The 16,248-nt window shown below is 35.8% G+C and overlaps 2 protein-coding genes across 2 annotated transcripts in view; one reads left to right on the top strand and one right to left on the bottom strand.

The window, feature by feature from the left end:
- LOC126379179 (putative mediator of RNA polymerase II transcription subunit 26) overlaps positions 1 to 11,157 on the bottom strand; it is a 253,823-nt gene extending 242,666 nt beyond the window's left edge. Inside the window, exons 1-2 of the mRNA XM_050027854.1 lie at positions 10,738 to 11,157; positions 9,529 to 9,629 (exon numbers count right to left, since the gene is read on the bottom strand). The gene's annotated coding sequence lies outside the window, so the exon portion shown is untranslated. The remainder of the gene's footprint in view (positions 1 to 9,528; positions 9,630 to 10,737) is intronic.
- LOC126379295 (homeobox protein 4-like) lies at positions 158 to 9,535 on the top strand. The gene is made up of 4 exons (XM_050028002.1): positions 158 to 492; positions 756 to 895; positions 1,861 to 1,927; positions 6,361 to 9,535. The coding sequence occupies exons 1-4, from the start codon at positions 282 to 284 to the stop codon at positions 7,440 to 7,442; spliced, it is 1,500 nt and encodes a 499-aa protein (XP_049883959.1). The 5' UTR covers positions 158 to 281; the 3' UTR covers positions 7,443 to 9,535.
- Positions 11,158 to 16,248: the final 5,091 nt, after the last annotated feature.

Below are 16,248 nucleotides of genomic sequence, written 5' to 3' on the forward strand. Positions count from 1 at the left end.
CGGCATTTTACTAAGCAAAATTATTAAGAATATTGAGCGGTTTCATAAACGCGCTGTGTATAGCAATCTTTATATCATAGACAATAACAAACGTTTTAAATTTGCAGGTAGCAACACTTGTAGTATTTTTTTTATATTTATTTCGAACATGGCGGCGCTTGGTGTTTATGCGCGAATTGTTTGTTTTTATTACATTTTTGTGTTTAAACAAGTGAAACAATACTAAAATACTGGCTTAACTATGTGATTTAGTGCTATTAAGTGTGTTACGAGTTAGCAAAATGCCTTATTATTGCACAGTGCCGCGTTGTACATCAATGGCCGGAAAAGCTAAGAATGTTTCTTTTCATCAATTTCCGAGGGATGAGGAGCTTGCACGGCTGTGGAATAAAATCCTGAAAAGGGGCAAGCCATATACAAAATACTCTAAAGTATGCAGTTTGCATTTTAGACCTGAGGATTATACAATAACAAGCGTGGGAAAAAATAAAGGTAGGTCTACTTTGGAAACTAATCAAATGTATTTTTTACATTGGTTGCTTGGCGTAATTCTTCAACAAACCCCTTATAATTTTATACGCACACATTTCCTTTTAAGTAACAAGAGATATTGTTCATAGTAATTCAATTTAATTGTAATTTTACTGCATGGAAACTATGTTATATAAACATTTGCTAAGTGGTATTTTTCCGAAAAAATTCTAAAGCACTAGTTATTTTAATGCTGAGTACCTATCTCCTTTTTTGAATTCCAGGGCAATGGCGAACGCTCCGTAAAGATGCCATCCCCTCACAGAATTTACCATCAGAGTTACCAGCACCGACCACACATCGAACCAGGAACTCCGTGACATGGATGCCTAATAACTTGCCTACCAATGTGATCGACCCTCGAGTAAGTTTATTTATATTTTCCATAATAAAATAAAAAATTTACACAAATACTTAACTATTAATAACTTGGCCATTTTAGACGGCAATATGGCTTGCCATCTGTCACAGTCTAACAGTTGGTGAAGTGTGGGTACTTAGTTCATCTTAAGAGAGATATATATCTATCAGGGATGTTATGGATATGAAGTTTCGGATACGGATTGTATACGGATTTAAGAATAATTATTTTACCAGGCATGGTTTTGGATATTGATAATAAAATATTTCGGATTATCCGTTAGTTTCTGATAATTTCGGTTACGGATATTATTTTTTTAGGAATTTCAAAAGTAAAATACAAGTAGGTACCTAATAAAGTGGTTTTATTTATAACGACAAAAGAAGAAAAAAACAAACAATGCGCGCGGCTTGTGTGTCGACACTGGCAGTGGCCAGTTGATCAAAACAACTTGACATAAGGTGTCTCAATTAGGCTCCGCCCCTATCCGATATTATCCGAAACTTTTATTTCGGATTCGGTTACGGATTATTTTTTATATTAGTTTCAGTTACGGTTATGGAGCTCCCTAACATCCCTGACATCTATCCACTATTCGTCAATCATGATTTATGATTAAAACAAAAATCGATTGACGAATGATTGATGGATTGATGAAATACTCTAAGATGTACCTCTGGCTAAACCAATAGTTTTAAAGAAAGAAGAAATAAGTGTTTATTATTCAGGAACCCCACAGAAGTCAGGCACCTGTAATACTCTTTTTTTTTTCGAGGGGAAATGCCTACCCTATACCCTCCGACCGCGGAGGTAGCGAGAGGGTTATGTCGGGCTCACACCGACTAAAACCCCCGGTGGTCGTATCACCGCCGTACAGGGACGCTTTCGTATTCTTCCGCGGCTTGGCGGCGAACCTCTAATAATCTATACCAGCTGTAACACCTAAAATATTGAAATATATTTTTCAGATGCAGCATCAGATGGCACAGGCTATATACATGCAGACCATGCTGGCCATGCAAGCTGCTACGAATGGTGAGGATTAATATTAATTTCACTATTATTAGGACAAGTCTTTCATATTCATTTATTCATTGCAAAGTCACAAGCAGTTAAGTGTTACATACATGGTATTAGGTACATGTGACGCCCTGCAAGGGCACAGCAACGTAAGAGGTGACAGCAACAATATTATAACATAAAACATAAATCGTGATATTTATATTAAACTTAATATTTAGAATTGAATGGCTTCTGTGGTCCATTGGTTTAATCCCGATTCGAATCCCGGTGGGGACATATCACAAAAATTCAAATTCAAATTCAAATTCAAAAATATCTTTATTCAGTAGGTAACATAGTTACACTTTGAATCGTCAATTTTTACATAACGAACGTCTCATCCGCCTAAAACTACTGCAGCTTCTCACAACCTGTATAGCCGGGGAAAAGAAGCTGCAAGAAAAACCTCGGCACAGGGCCCTAGACGTTCTTTAAAAAAATAAAAATAAACATAAAATATTGATATACAATTGATTAATTTAGCTGCCTGATATCAGTTCTCAGACAGTTAATCCCATGCATTCATATCTTCTAAATAATCACTAACTTTATAATAACCTTTTTTGTAAAGTTTTTGTTTAACTACTGTCTTAAAGCAGTTGAAAGGCAAATTCTGAATGTCAATGGGAATCTTATTGTAAAAACGTATACATTGCCCCTTAAAAGATTTAGTAATCTTATGTAATCGACTGACTTGTAAAGCAAGTTTATTTTTATTCCTGGTATTAACAATGTGCCGATCGCTATTTTTTGCAAATAATCCTATATGTTTTTTTACATATATTAAGTTTTCAAAGATATATTGTGATGCCAAAGTTAAAATATTAATTTCTTTAAATTTATTTCTAAGTGACATCTTGGGTCCCAATTTGTAAATTGCCCGAATGGCCCGCTTTTGCAGAACAAAAATGCTGTTCACATCTGCAGCATGACCCCACAGCAAGATGCCGTACGACATTAGACTGTGGAAGTAGGCAAAATAAACTAATCGCGCGGTTTCTACATCGGTTATTAAACGAATTTTTTTGACCGCGAATGCTGCTGAGCTGAGCCTTTTGGACAACTTATCAATATGGGGACTCCATTGCAGCTTAGCGTCCAAAGTAATTCCCAAAAATACAGCAGTATCCGTGAGGTCCAATTCCTTATTTTTTACAATAATAGAATTGAGGGGCCTACTAACATTCGATAACGTAAAATAAACATATTTTGTTTTATTTTCATTAAGTAGCAGGTTGTTTACAGTAAACCAATCCACTACCTCTGAAATGGCGTTGTTTACATCGTCAAAGGAATCTTGTCGTCTCTTTACTTTAAAAAGTAAGGAGGTATCATCTGCAAACAGCACCACCTCATGTTTTACAAGACTAGGTAGGTCGTTTATGTAAACTAGGAATAGAAATGGACCTAGAATTGAGCCCTGCGGGACGCCTATAGTGACGTTAGATCCACACGATCTGGAGCCATGCACATCAACCCTCTGAACGCGGCCACTAAGGTACGACTCCAAAAGAGCGATGGCATTATCTGTTATTCCATAGTGACGAAGTTTCGCGATCAATATATCATGACAAACGCAATCGAAGGCTTTGGAAAGGTCACAAAAGACACCAATAGCATCTTTGGACTCCTCCCAAGCCTGAAAAACATGATTTATTAACTCAACACCAGCATCGGTTGTAGAGCGACCCTTTGAGAAACCAAATTGTTTATTAGACATTAAATTGTTTAAATTGAAATGTTGAAGTAATTGCAGTAATAAAATTTTTTCAAATATTTTACTAAGCGTGGGTAGTATAGATATTGGTCTAAAATTAGTAGGGTCAGAAGTACTACCAGCTTTAAACAATGGAATGACTTTACTGTGCTTCATTAAATCTGGAAACACACCATTGTCTACACATTTATTAAATATGCATGATAGATAGGGAGCTATGCAATCAATCACGGAGTTAATGACTTTAACAGAGAGACCATGAAGATCTGCAGTCTTTTTGATTTCTAAAGATTTAAAAGCTCTTAAGACGTCCCTAGGACTCACGTGTGTAAATGTTAGTTTATCTACTTTGGACGTATCTATGTGCTCCCTTACAAGTGATTGAGCGAGTGCAGGAGATGACTTCAAGTCCTTGGTAGTTGAAAATGGAATGTCAGTAAAGAATTTTTCAAAAGCTTCAGCAACTTGCTTATCATTTGTGAGTAGTTTACCGTCAATTTGTAATTGATACTCGAGATCGCGTGCTTTGACTTTCCCATTTTCGCTATTTATAACTTTCCAAGTCATTTTAATAATATCTGAGCTACCTTTAATTTTACTGCTAACAAACATTGCCTTCGCGGTAACGCAAACACGTTTGAAAACTTTTGAATACCGTTTTACATAGTCGTGAAAAGCTACGCTATGATTGTATGTTCTTTCTTCATAAAGTTCATACAACCTGTTTCTACTCTTATAAATTCCTACCGTCGCCCAGTCACTAAAGATTGGTGTGTCTGCTTTCTTAATTGTTTTTGCCTTAAATACTTTACTAACTTCCGATTTTGTTAGATTAAATAGGGAGTTATATAACAAATTTGGGTCATCACAGTAAGGAAGTTCTGGTAATTTGTTTGACATATTATCTTTGAATTGTTCTAAACGACTATTTGATATGGGATTGCATGTAACATCCTTTTTCAGTGAGCGGTCAACAAATAAGTTGAAAGATATTTGTTGACCACAGTGATCTGACTTTAATTTATTAATTATTAATTTATCACAAGGTTCTAAGTTACTAAAAATATTATCGATACATTTCGCGGACTGTGACGTGATTCGGGTTGGTTCTGAAAAAAGATTTACAAGATTATAACACAGAAATAAAGATTTGAATGTAGTACTTAATGAGCAATTTTCCAGAATATCAATATTAAAATCACCGCAGACGATAACATGTTTGCTTTTATTACATAATTTGCATAAAGCTTCATCAATAACTTTCTCAAATAGATCATAAGATGAAGCGGGGGGTCTGTATACGCTCAATACAATAAGCCGGCTGAGTTCAATACAGGCTAGCTCAACAGTTCGCTCAACTGAGAGACTTACAATATCCGTTCGTTCCTTATATTTTAAACAATTACGTACTAATATTAATGAACCGCCACGGATAGCCGTCTCCCTGCTGTACGAGCTGGCAACCTGGTGATTATTGAAGCAAACGAACTCATGTTTTTTTAGCCAATGTTCAGTTACGCACATAATATCAACACAATTACTGTTTAAAAAAAGTTCAATTTCAAGTTCCTTGCTCAATATTCCTTGTATGTTTTGGTGTACCAGGCAACTCACTTTGTGATCCCTAGTTTGGTTAGGACATTACAGGCTGATCACCTGGTTGTCCGAAAGTAAGATGATCTGTGCTTTGGAAGACACATTAAGCCATTAGTTCCGGTAACTACTTACTGATGTAAGTTAGTAGTCGTTACATGAGCCATGTCAGGGGCCTTTGGCGGCTCAGTAGTTACACTGACACCTGAGTTGATGGGGTTGGTAATCCACCTCACAAGAGAATATTTAAAATGTGCTTAAAATATGTTTTAAGTTGTTATTTATCTTCTTCCATCCATCCATTTATCCATTCATTCATTCATTCTTCCATCCATTTATCTTTTAACAACAGCTTCTTCCACTTATCCCTGTCCCTCTCCAGCCCTTCCCTCCACATATTTCCTGCTGTGCTTTTCATTTCTTCTTCCCATCTCTTAATTGGTCTTCTTCTTTTCATTGATCCATATCTGGGGTACTTTACCATTAGTCCGTGCTTCGGAACTTTCGGAAGGCACGTTAAGACGTTGGTCCCGGGTACTACTTACTGATGTAAGTAAGTAGTCGTTACATGAGCCGTGTCAGGGGCTTCTGGTGGCTCAATAGTAACCCTGACATCAGGGTTGATGAGGCTGGTACTCCACCTCACAACCCACACGATAGACGAAGACCATTATCCTGGGTAATTAAAGTCTTTGTGAAATACGTGACTGTCTCTATCTGGTTGACCAATCCTTTGCCTAAGGGATACGCGAAAGCACCTATGAGGCTGCCCTGATCACCCAGGGTGTTAAAACTTAAATGCGTAATAATTAAAAAAATAAATGATTTAGAAAGTATTCTCTGTAGGATTGGAATGTAATATGCTCTGGTTCCTCACACGATAGTTTTAGGCATCACACACATTTTTTTTAATAATATATTCTCACCTGATGGTAACTGACGATATGGTCTAAGATGGATCACAATGGGTGGTGGTTTTCTTCCAAGTGCAATCTCTATCCCGGAGGTCGACGGCCATTTGTCCACATGCAGTCTTCTGTCGTGCGAATTATCTGTCCTGGCCACCTACAACCAGTCTCTTTCGTTTTTGTTACAGGTACCCAAAATTTTCCCACACAAGGGCCAAACGATACGAAACCCACGGATTTGACCACATCACATCCGACAAATTTTTCCATAACCGACATAGAACGACTGTTACAGAAACACGCCAACAGAAATGGCATAGAAAGGCTTCAGGAAAACCAAAAAGATCTAGATCCTCACAATACTAATACGTCTTATAAGTGCCAGGAATGTTCAAAATGTTTCAAGGATCCAGACGTTTTCGTCCTCCACAGACGGACACATTCCAAAAATCCAGAAATCCAAGAACGACTTCCAGATAGTCTTCCAGAAAAGGAGAATTTTAACGCAAATTCAGATATCGCTAATCAGGATACCTTAAGAGCCAATCCTATTCTAGCTAATTTGCTAAAATCTGGCATTGCACCATCTAACGACACGCCAGACGGTGTAAATAGTTTCAATGCTATTTTTGATGCTAATAATATATTGAGCATAGAAAATCAGATTATGACGGCTCTGGCAGCTAACATGGAGAGCTACATTCGAAATCTGTCGTCAATGTTCACACAAGCGAAAAGCCCCGAAGAAACTAGCGATTATAATGATAACGAAGACAACTCAACGGAAAACGAAAACGTGGACGGAGAGAGTTCTTCAAACGATAACTTCGCGAAAACGGACAACGACTCAACGAGCTATAGTCATAATTTCCAAAAGGAATATGAGAATTTTAAAAATGATCGGCAGAATTCCGAAATCGATGAGTCGTACGCGGTTAAAGATCCTCAGGAAAGCGATACTCATAATTTCGAAGAGGCCGTTCGAAACTTCGAAAGCAAGTCGCCATACGTCGAAAAGGATTCTTCTAATTTCGAAAATAGTCCTTCGAGTCCGGAAAAGGATCCTCAGACTTTCGAAAGTGGACCTAAGAGTTTGGAAGATGGTAATATTCCACAGAATTTTGAACAGGATGTTCAAAACATGGCGCAGGAATGTCAGAATTTAACAAATCAGGGTTCGGAGAACGGAAGTTCTGAACCCAACTGTGATAAAGAAGACTTAAATGATTCAAGAGACTCAAGTAATTTAGTAATAGACGAGAATTTGTAAGTACCTTTCTATATATTTTTTTATATTTTTTCTGTGCTACCGTTAGGAAACGATGTAATTTATTTTTAAAGCGATATTGCATATTTCAAACATGCACCGACAAAGTTCAGAAAAATCGATCTTATTACTATACTGTGATTGTTATTTGTAAGGTTACATGATGGTTGTAACAATATTGAACATCGACAGAATTAGTGCCGACAGAGTTTAGAAAAATCTACTTTATTATTACTGATCTATGCTTTTAATTTGAATGGGTCATATTCTGTCTGCTAAAAACCATGGTTTGTTTCACAATATTTTGACAAACAGTATTATGATTCAACAAATAACGATCACAGGAAAGTAATCTCTCTTGGGTCGGTTCCTCATGTCTGAGGATCGTGGTCAGCATCAGGGTTGCCTGGAGCGGATGATCTGCTTCCACCGGTTTCTGTCCAGCGCTTCCCTTACTGTGTAGAACTTGGATGACGACGAGTCTTTCACTTGATCAGTCCGTCTAGTTGGTGAACGACCACGCGATCTTTTGCCTTCAGTGTTCCCAACCACAGTCAGATTTTCTAAACTGTCATCACCTCTGCGCATCGTGTGGCCGAAACAGGAAAGTAATAATAAGGTCCATTTTTCTTTCAATCCTAAGTCATGGATTGAAATATTTAATATTGCTCTCAGCTGCAGCCTGATATTTTCGGATAGATATGAAATAGCATATAAAAAACTTTACTTTTTGATATTAGCTTTAGATTTTTGCAATATCATTGCAATTACCCAAAGATTGGATTTCAATCAATCAATCGTACAAACGTAATGAACATTAAACAAAATAATAACTTTTTTGTTTTTTTTCTGCAAATCAGTCGCAAGACTAATCAGATTTGATACATTGCTATTAATTTGTTAGAAAGAGAGTATAAAGCAACCAATGTCACTGCTTTTCTTTTTTTTTTTTGAAAGTTTTTTTTTCGTTGTAAAATATAAATAATCATGTATGCCATCTGATTTTCTATTATATTATTATTGCAAGTTTTAATTTTGTTTAATGCGGGTACTTTAAGAATAATCGGGCTCCAGCTTTTCTTTTTTTTTTTCAAATATCCCACCTCTTATATTAAATGCTATGTATATTTTTTGTACTTTCTTTATTATAAGGATTAGTCTTACTTAATTTGTCAAGTGAATATTTCGTAACGTAATTTATACCGCATACAAGTTCAAAGAAAAAAAATACAAGAAAAATAAAAAATTAAGTGCATTTCAGTTTTCGAGTAGGTATGTATGTTGTCCTTTTGTTTAAAAAGTTCGATTTTGGGCCAACGATATTGCCCATCGACAGAATTAGTGCAAAAAAAATGTTCTTCATTTGAATGGGACATATTCTGTCAGCTAAAACCCCATGGTTTGTTAGTTAATTTTCGTTTTTATGCTTTCTTGTAGTTTTTTTTTTCTTTTTTTCAAATACACGGAATATTTTTCGAAATATTTAAGATTTCTTTACTGATCAACCGCGATTACAGGCCGTAGTAGATATTAGGCCGAAATTATAAAAAGAAAAATATTTCATGTGATAAGTATAAAAAAAAATAAGTAACCGGTAGAGGTTACTTTTGCTCCACTAACTATTATGAGGAAAAAAAATGCAATCTCCACCGAAATATTTAACAAAAAAAAGACTGTAAAGAGATTTCTAGACTTACTTTTTCAAAAGACTGCTCCCCACCGATTTTTTACATTTTTATACCATTTTGTATAATATAATTAATTAAGCGTAAACATTTAAAAAGAAACATTTTGTTATTTAGTGCTACTAATCGTAATTTCACCAAAACTCACAGATATGGGAGTTTTTTTTTTTTTTTTTCAAAGAATATGTCATATTTCGGCGTAGTATTGATTTTAGTTTTTTTTTTCCCAGTGAAATACCCTATTGTAAATGTTAATCGCGACATAACATTAGCTTTCAACTATATCCCGATTGGGGTAGTCAGAGGTACATCCATCGCAAGATGAACAAAGTACCCACTATTCACCGAAAGCTAATTTATCGGGTATCTAATGAATCCAATTATAAAGATGACATAAACTCACGCCTATTTCCCACCGGGGTAAGCAGAGTCTATGGATCCATTTGATTCGATCCTGACACACTTGCTTTCGCCACATTCATGGCTGATTCCTGGTAGTGGTTGCCTGGAAGAAATTTCCTCAGAGCAATAAGGCCGCCCATTTGTGCTGTTGCTAAATGTTTTGTAAATGTTTGTATGTATTCTTTGTGTGCAATAATTCAATAAAGTATATTTGATTTGATTCAGCAATCTATTCATACACGCACGCCGATTATAAAGAGGAACGCAAGCAAATTCTCAAATAACAACTAGTTTTACTAATATTAATAATAAATACGTTTATTTCGGTCCAACCACAATACACATATACATTTACACTATTTAACAACATTATTACTTAACCTAAGAATAAAATAAAAAAAAAACACAAAATATAAATGTACATGGGTGCCGGAGTCCACCGAAAAAAAGTCCAGGGTTCAGCGAGGGCAGCACTGATTTTCAACCCTCACCCATTATCGAAAAAAACGCAGATACCATGACAAAAAATTAAAAAAGAAAAAATCAAGGTACTCCGATAGTGTGGTAGCAGTTACGCTTATTAGCTCTAAATGACAGAAGTTTTAAATAAACAAATATTATTTATGAAAGTTGTTTATCCAAATTATGACATATTCATATGACGCTGAGAAATAGCTTTTTTTTGTATATTTACCATAGCAACACCAACCCGCAGTGGAGCAGCGTCGTGGGTTAGTGATATCGTAACGAAAACTTTGAGGGATGATTCAGACCATGATTCGACGACTGAAAATTCCATTTGATATTAACTCAGAATCATGGTCTGAATCATCCCTGTCAGTATTCGTTATGATGTCACTAACACTGTAAGGGTTTTCTTAAGTTATCCTACAAAGTAAACCCACTATAATTCCTATTAGGGTATACAGAACACATAATAATGACGAAGAAGAATATGAGATATTTTTACAACTTTCACGAATAATATTAAATTACTTATGCATAAAATAAGAAATTATTACTACATATATGTATAATTAATTCAAGTTAGTATTGAATTAATTATACAATTAATTCAAGTTAGTATTGAATTAATTATACATATAAACATACTGTATACTTTTACACGTAAAAATGTGAAAAAATATAGTTAGTGTTTAGTGCCTTAGTAACTGATAGATATTTGTATAAATTGAAAATAATTTACTTACTTTTAGTACAAGACTACTTATGTCAGATGTAACGCTCAGCACGGTTTTTCATTTATAAAATAGCACTTTTGTATATTGTCGCCTTATGGTGAAAACCACTTAAACGCCATCGAAAAATCACATTCGGATTTGATTTTCTTTAACAATACCTCAATCAGTGCTCGGTTCAGTGGTAACCCTGACACCAGGGTTGATGGGGTTGGTAATCCACCTCACAACCCATACGATAGAAGAATACAAAATAGATGGCGCTGTACAGATTTCACGTGATATATACGTGAGATACCTATTTTGTCATTGTTTGGGCAGATGCATATTATAAAAATATTTTTTGTTTGATATTTGGATCAGGTATGGTGTACAATTATGTTGCTACCTATATTGCTTCTCTTTATTTTGATCAGAATAATAATGGGTGGAAGATGTGTTGTGGCTGGGTGTAATAACAAGGGTCATCATTTATACCCAAAAACAAAGATAAAAGATGCATGTCAGTTATCCGTGTAATTAGAAGGTTAAACGAAGGCAACTCTGTACAGCGCCATCTAATGGGAACGTAGCCTGGAAGGACTCTCATTAATTTCAAACCAGGTAAAAGTTGAGTTGGAAGCGTTTGAGATGTGGTGTTGGCGAAGGATGGAGGGTATAAGCTGGACTGAAATGGTGTCAAATGAAAAAGTGCTGGAAAGAGTTGAAGAAAAGAGAACCATATTGAAGACTATAGAGAACCGGAGAGGAAATATGATTGGCCACCTGATACGACACGATTCATTTATAACAAACATTATAGAAGGAAAAATTGAAGGGAAGAGAGGAAGGGGTAGACCTAGGATAACATTTATGAAACAAATAAAAGAGAAGGTGCAGGTCGTGTCGTATCGGGAGGTGAAGGTTTTGGCGGGAAGAAGAGAGGAATGGCGGTTACTCCACCGACAAGAGCGCAGCTCTTAAATAGAGAGAGAGAAAAGTTGAGACTACAGTTTTTGCCCGAAGTAAAACTACTGCCTATAGGGAGGTTTTGTTAAAAAAAATCACAACTTAATGTGTACTTACAACAACTTAGTGTGTGTGTGTGGGTGTTAGTGACATCTCAGTAACGATTACTAGTAACGATTACTCAGGGGGATGATTCAGACCAAGATTGAGTTAATGTCAAGTGGAATTTTTCGTCGCAAAATTCATGATTTTTTTTAGTATTTTTAAACTATTTTCAGTTCCATACTTTTGCGACGGAAAATTCCACTTGATATCAACTCAGACTCATGGCCTCAATCACCCCTCAAAGTTTTCGTTACGATGTCACTAACACCCTGTATATATGGAAAGGCTTAGAAGTGAGCCGTAGCATAAGGCGGCGAACACAATAGATCATACAGGTCGCAGTGATATTATAGTGCATGAAATATGTGTGAAAAAAGAAATATAAAAAATCAGCACCAATACTAATTATCTAGGAGACCTGTCTTTGGTTAGAAAGGGATAACAGAATCATGTGATTTAAATGTATACCTGTCGCACTCTTCAAACAATATCGCAATTTAGCCCTTCGGCACACACCGGACACTCAATACAAAAATCTCATCTATATCGTGTGTCGCCAAACGCGTAAGTTCGAGCGAGATAAACAGTCCGCGTGTGCTCATTCTTACTCCTTAGGCTTACTAATGTAAGTCTCAGAGGGGGTGAGGTAAATCTAGCTCGGCATGGAATGGTGAGCGGGGGGGAAAATTACCGTTACCGAAACTATCTAAAATAGCACGCTCTCCAGTCTAGAAGTCCTTTATCTTAAGTCGTTTTTATAAAATATTGTGAATAATGGACCCGATTCCTGCAGACACATCCTAAATTTATTTTAAGTTATACCTGAAATTTTCTTGTCCGCCGAAAAGGAAAGGAACGGATGATTGACAACTGTTAGTTTTAAAATACAAAAAAAAACCCTTCCAAAATTTTATATTGTCCAGTAACCCGAGCGAGATTCCCATTTTATTCGCCCGGGTTATGCATTCGTTTTACAGTTAACAATTGTCAATCATCCGTCCCTTTCCTTTTCGGCGGACAAGAAAATGTTAGGTATAACTTAAAATAAATTTAGGATGTATCTGCAGGAATCGGTGCCATTATTCACAATAGTTTATAAAAGCGGATAAAGGCTTTTTTGAGTTTCGTGTCGGTCGCCGAGCTATATTTACCTCACCCCCTCTGGGTCTTACTTTAGACTAAATGGCTTAAGCCGCTAAGAAAAAGCTGTCTTGTCTCGCTCGCACTTATGCATCTTAGCGCACTTAGAATGAAATTTTTATATGTAGTGTCCGGAGTGCGACTAAGGGTAAATAGTTCCAATTTTTGAGCTCCATTGCTATTTTTTAAGATGCGCGTTGGTTCCCAATTGTGGAAAACTGGGTGCTTAAAAGGCAACAATAAAGCAGTTCATCTAAAAAGCAATATTGCTATTTGACATTCGCGCATATATATATATATAAAAGTAAGTGCACAATATCAACAAATGTCAATTAGCAATATTGCTTTTTTTTAGGTGAATTGCTTCATTGTGGCCTTTTTAGCCCTCACTGTTCTTATTCATTTCTACTTTGTCATACTACTTTTTTTTAGTTTTGTTTAAGTTGTAAAAGTGTAATATTTATACTCAATAATTGTAGCTTAGTAACTTCATTGGTGATGATTCTACGGGACATAACTTAATTTTATTTTAATTTGATAGTTCTAAAATTTGCAGTCCTTCGCTTGCGTTTACTGCAACACGCCAATCAGTTACACATTTAACACCCACACAAATAAGCTACACACATAACACACACACACACACACACACATGCATACAGCCAATAAACAGTGGCTGACGCCTAGCATTGGCTGGTTGTGATTCAGCCAATCTAAACTAAAATAAATTTAAGTTTTGTCAACCAAAATCGCATTTCTATATAAAGTGTACTTTATAGTTTATATTTTTCAGTGAATTTTTGATCTCTACGTTTGATTAAACGGTTTATTTTGTATTATTATACTTTGTACCTACGTCGCCGAAATAAAAAGAAATAATAGATTAAACAGTGTTTTTGTTAATCATTATTAGATTATTACACATGGAAGTCAAACCACACCCGTCAGCACCTCCTCGCACTTTCCTATGCTTTTGTCCTTTTCTGTTACTTAGAACCGTCGTTTGCTAGAGCGAGAGAGCGACCGCACGCAGCTGAATCGATGAAGCGATAGCCATTTGTGTGAAATGTGAAAATATCTTCATATATTTCAGTGCTACGTTACGCCTCAGCCCTATAGATCAACACGGACCTTCGCGGACAGGACCTCGGCCCTCACCAGTCTTAAAATAACTATAATATTAATGTCACAGTTGACAGTTGTTTATGGTAAAACGGATGTAAAAGAACATTTGCTTATTTTGATAATGGTAACACTCCCGAAATCTCTAGCTGGTGTTTTCCCTGCATTATGTAATGTGTTTACAGCTATTGGGTAGATCTTCGAACTGAGAGAGCCACCCATAGATTTACTACTACCGTAGATTAAACATCTGCGAAAAGTGGAACGCAAAGTTACTGTTAATGTAGCGACGTTGTCAGTACTTTCCCTCAGTGCGCGATTAGGCGCCGAAATGGCAACACAGGAAAGTGCGTGGTAAAAACTTGCAAAAATATAAGCTCGACGCGAAAAAGAAGGATGGAACATCATATTTTTAATAAGTAATGACATTGTGCATGTTATCATAGTATAAACATTTAATTTTCGGAGTAAAATCCACTAAAATTATTATTTTGTTTAAAATACACTATAAAACAAGTACTCCTCGTTAATCCGAGGGCTAATGTATTTAATTATTATTACTTGTCATATACAGGGTGTTAGTGACATCGTAACGAAAACTTTGAGGGATGATTCAGACCATGATTCCGAGTTGATATCAAGTGGAATTTTCCGTCGCAAAAGTATGGATAGGAAAATAATTTAAAAAAAAAAAACAAAAAAATCATGAATTTTTTGACAGGAAATTCCACTTGATATCAACTCAGAATCATGGTCTGAATCATCCCCCTCAATATTCGTTACGGTGTCACTAACACCCATACCTACTTGTATGGCTACCGTATGTACTTGTACGGGGTGTAAGTGACATCGTAACGAATACTGAGAGGGATGATTCAGCTGATTATTCTGAGATAATATCAAGTGTAATTTTCCATCGCAAAAGTATAGAATTGAAAATAATTTAAAAAAACTAAAAAAAATACATGATTTTTGCGACGGAAAAATCCACTTGATATCGACTCAGAATCATGGTCTGAATCATCCCTCAAAGTTTTCGTTACGATGTCACTAACACCCTGTATGTAAAAATAATTAAATCTTTTACTAAAAGTTCAAAATTGCTTTTCAAAGTAAATTAAAAACATTGGTCGTGGGTAATTTATTTTGTACGAAAAGGCAACTTAGAGGGGGATGACGTCAGTTGGGCTAACCTTGAAAAGCTAGCCATCAGTTTTAAGTTTTGAGCCTACCATGATGTTTTCATACTATACCTACCATGGTTCGACCCAAAGACCTTGTGTTCGACCCTTACTATGCAATATGAAGCTACGTTCCCAAAAAATAATATAGATAGCGCTGTCGCCATTTATTGATAATTACCTATTTTCTCATTACTCGAGTACATATTTATTCAAAAATATATTGTAATGGCAGAAGCGTATTACCTATAAAAATATTTTTTGTTTGATATTTGGATCACATTATGTAAGGATTGTGTTGCTTTTCTAAACGACGCGGAAAGTGAAAATTTATTGAACACACGTCAAACTTAGCCAGAAAAAAAGCCCTTCCAATTGCCTTCCAAATTGTATATTGGCCAATAACCCGGCAGAATTAAGATGACAGCACATGTCAAATGGGTTGCATATGAGCGAGGTGCCTATTGTATTCGCCCGGGTTATTCATTTATTTTAAAATTAACAGTTGTCAATCATCCGTCCTTTTCCTTTTCGGCGGATAAGAAAATGATAACTTAAAATAAAAATAGGATGTGTCTTCAGGAATCGGGGCTATTATCCTAGATTCTTTGGTATTTTTGCAAACATTCAGTTAGGCCTTACGTAGGTACCTACTTAGGTAACATACAAACTTTTGGCAAATCAACTTGGTATTTGTGGCAAATAACTAAGTTCAAACTGGATATTTATAAAAAGGCAAAAGATTCTGAGATATTTTTGTGTTTACAGTAATAATTTTTACTTCTGAGGTTCGAAGTACTAAATCGATCCAAATATCTTTTTATTCTCGCACTCGGGTTGGATAAGAATCGGATATAGTACGAAAACGCGCGCGCGTACTTTCAAATGTAATAAAAGTCTATAGTGATAATTCCTCAGAAAACGTAAAGTAGGTATTCGTAGCGTAAAAGTTTTAAAAACCAAATTATTGCTTGTATTTTTATGTAAATACGATATTAATTAACGTTAATTTAAAACAAGATGCATG

The sequence above is a fragment of the Pectinophora gossypiella genome, chromosome 28 (genome assembly GCF_024362695.1).
Source record: "Pectinophora gossypiella chromosome 28, ilPecGoss1.1, whole genome shotgun sequence".
Classification (NCBI taxonomy): Eukaryota; Metazoa; Arthropoda; class Insecta; order Lepidoptera; family Gelechiidae; genus Pectinophora; species Pectinophora gossypiella.

What these genes read in the sequence shown, in the direction of transcription:
- LOC126379295 (XM_050028002.1), top strand. Translation starts at nt 282, where the DNA reads ATGCCTTATTATTGCACAGTGCCGCGTTGTACATCAATGGCCGGAAAA. An exon ending in AAGCGTGGGAAAAAATAAAG is followed by an intron (nt 493 to 755) that starts GTAGGTCTACTT and finishes TTTGAATTCCAG; the next exon opens with GGCAATGGCGAACGCTCCGT. An exon ending in CCAATGTGATCGACCCTCGA is followed by an intron (nt 896 to 1,860) that starts GTAAGTTTATTT and finishes TATATTTTTCAG; the next exon opens with ATGCAGCATCAGATGGCACA.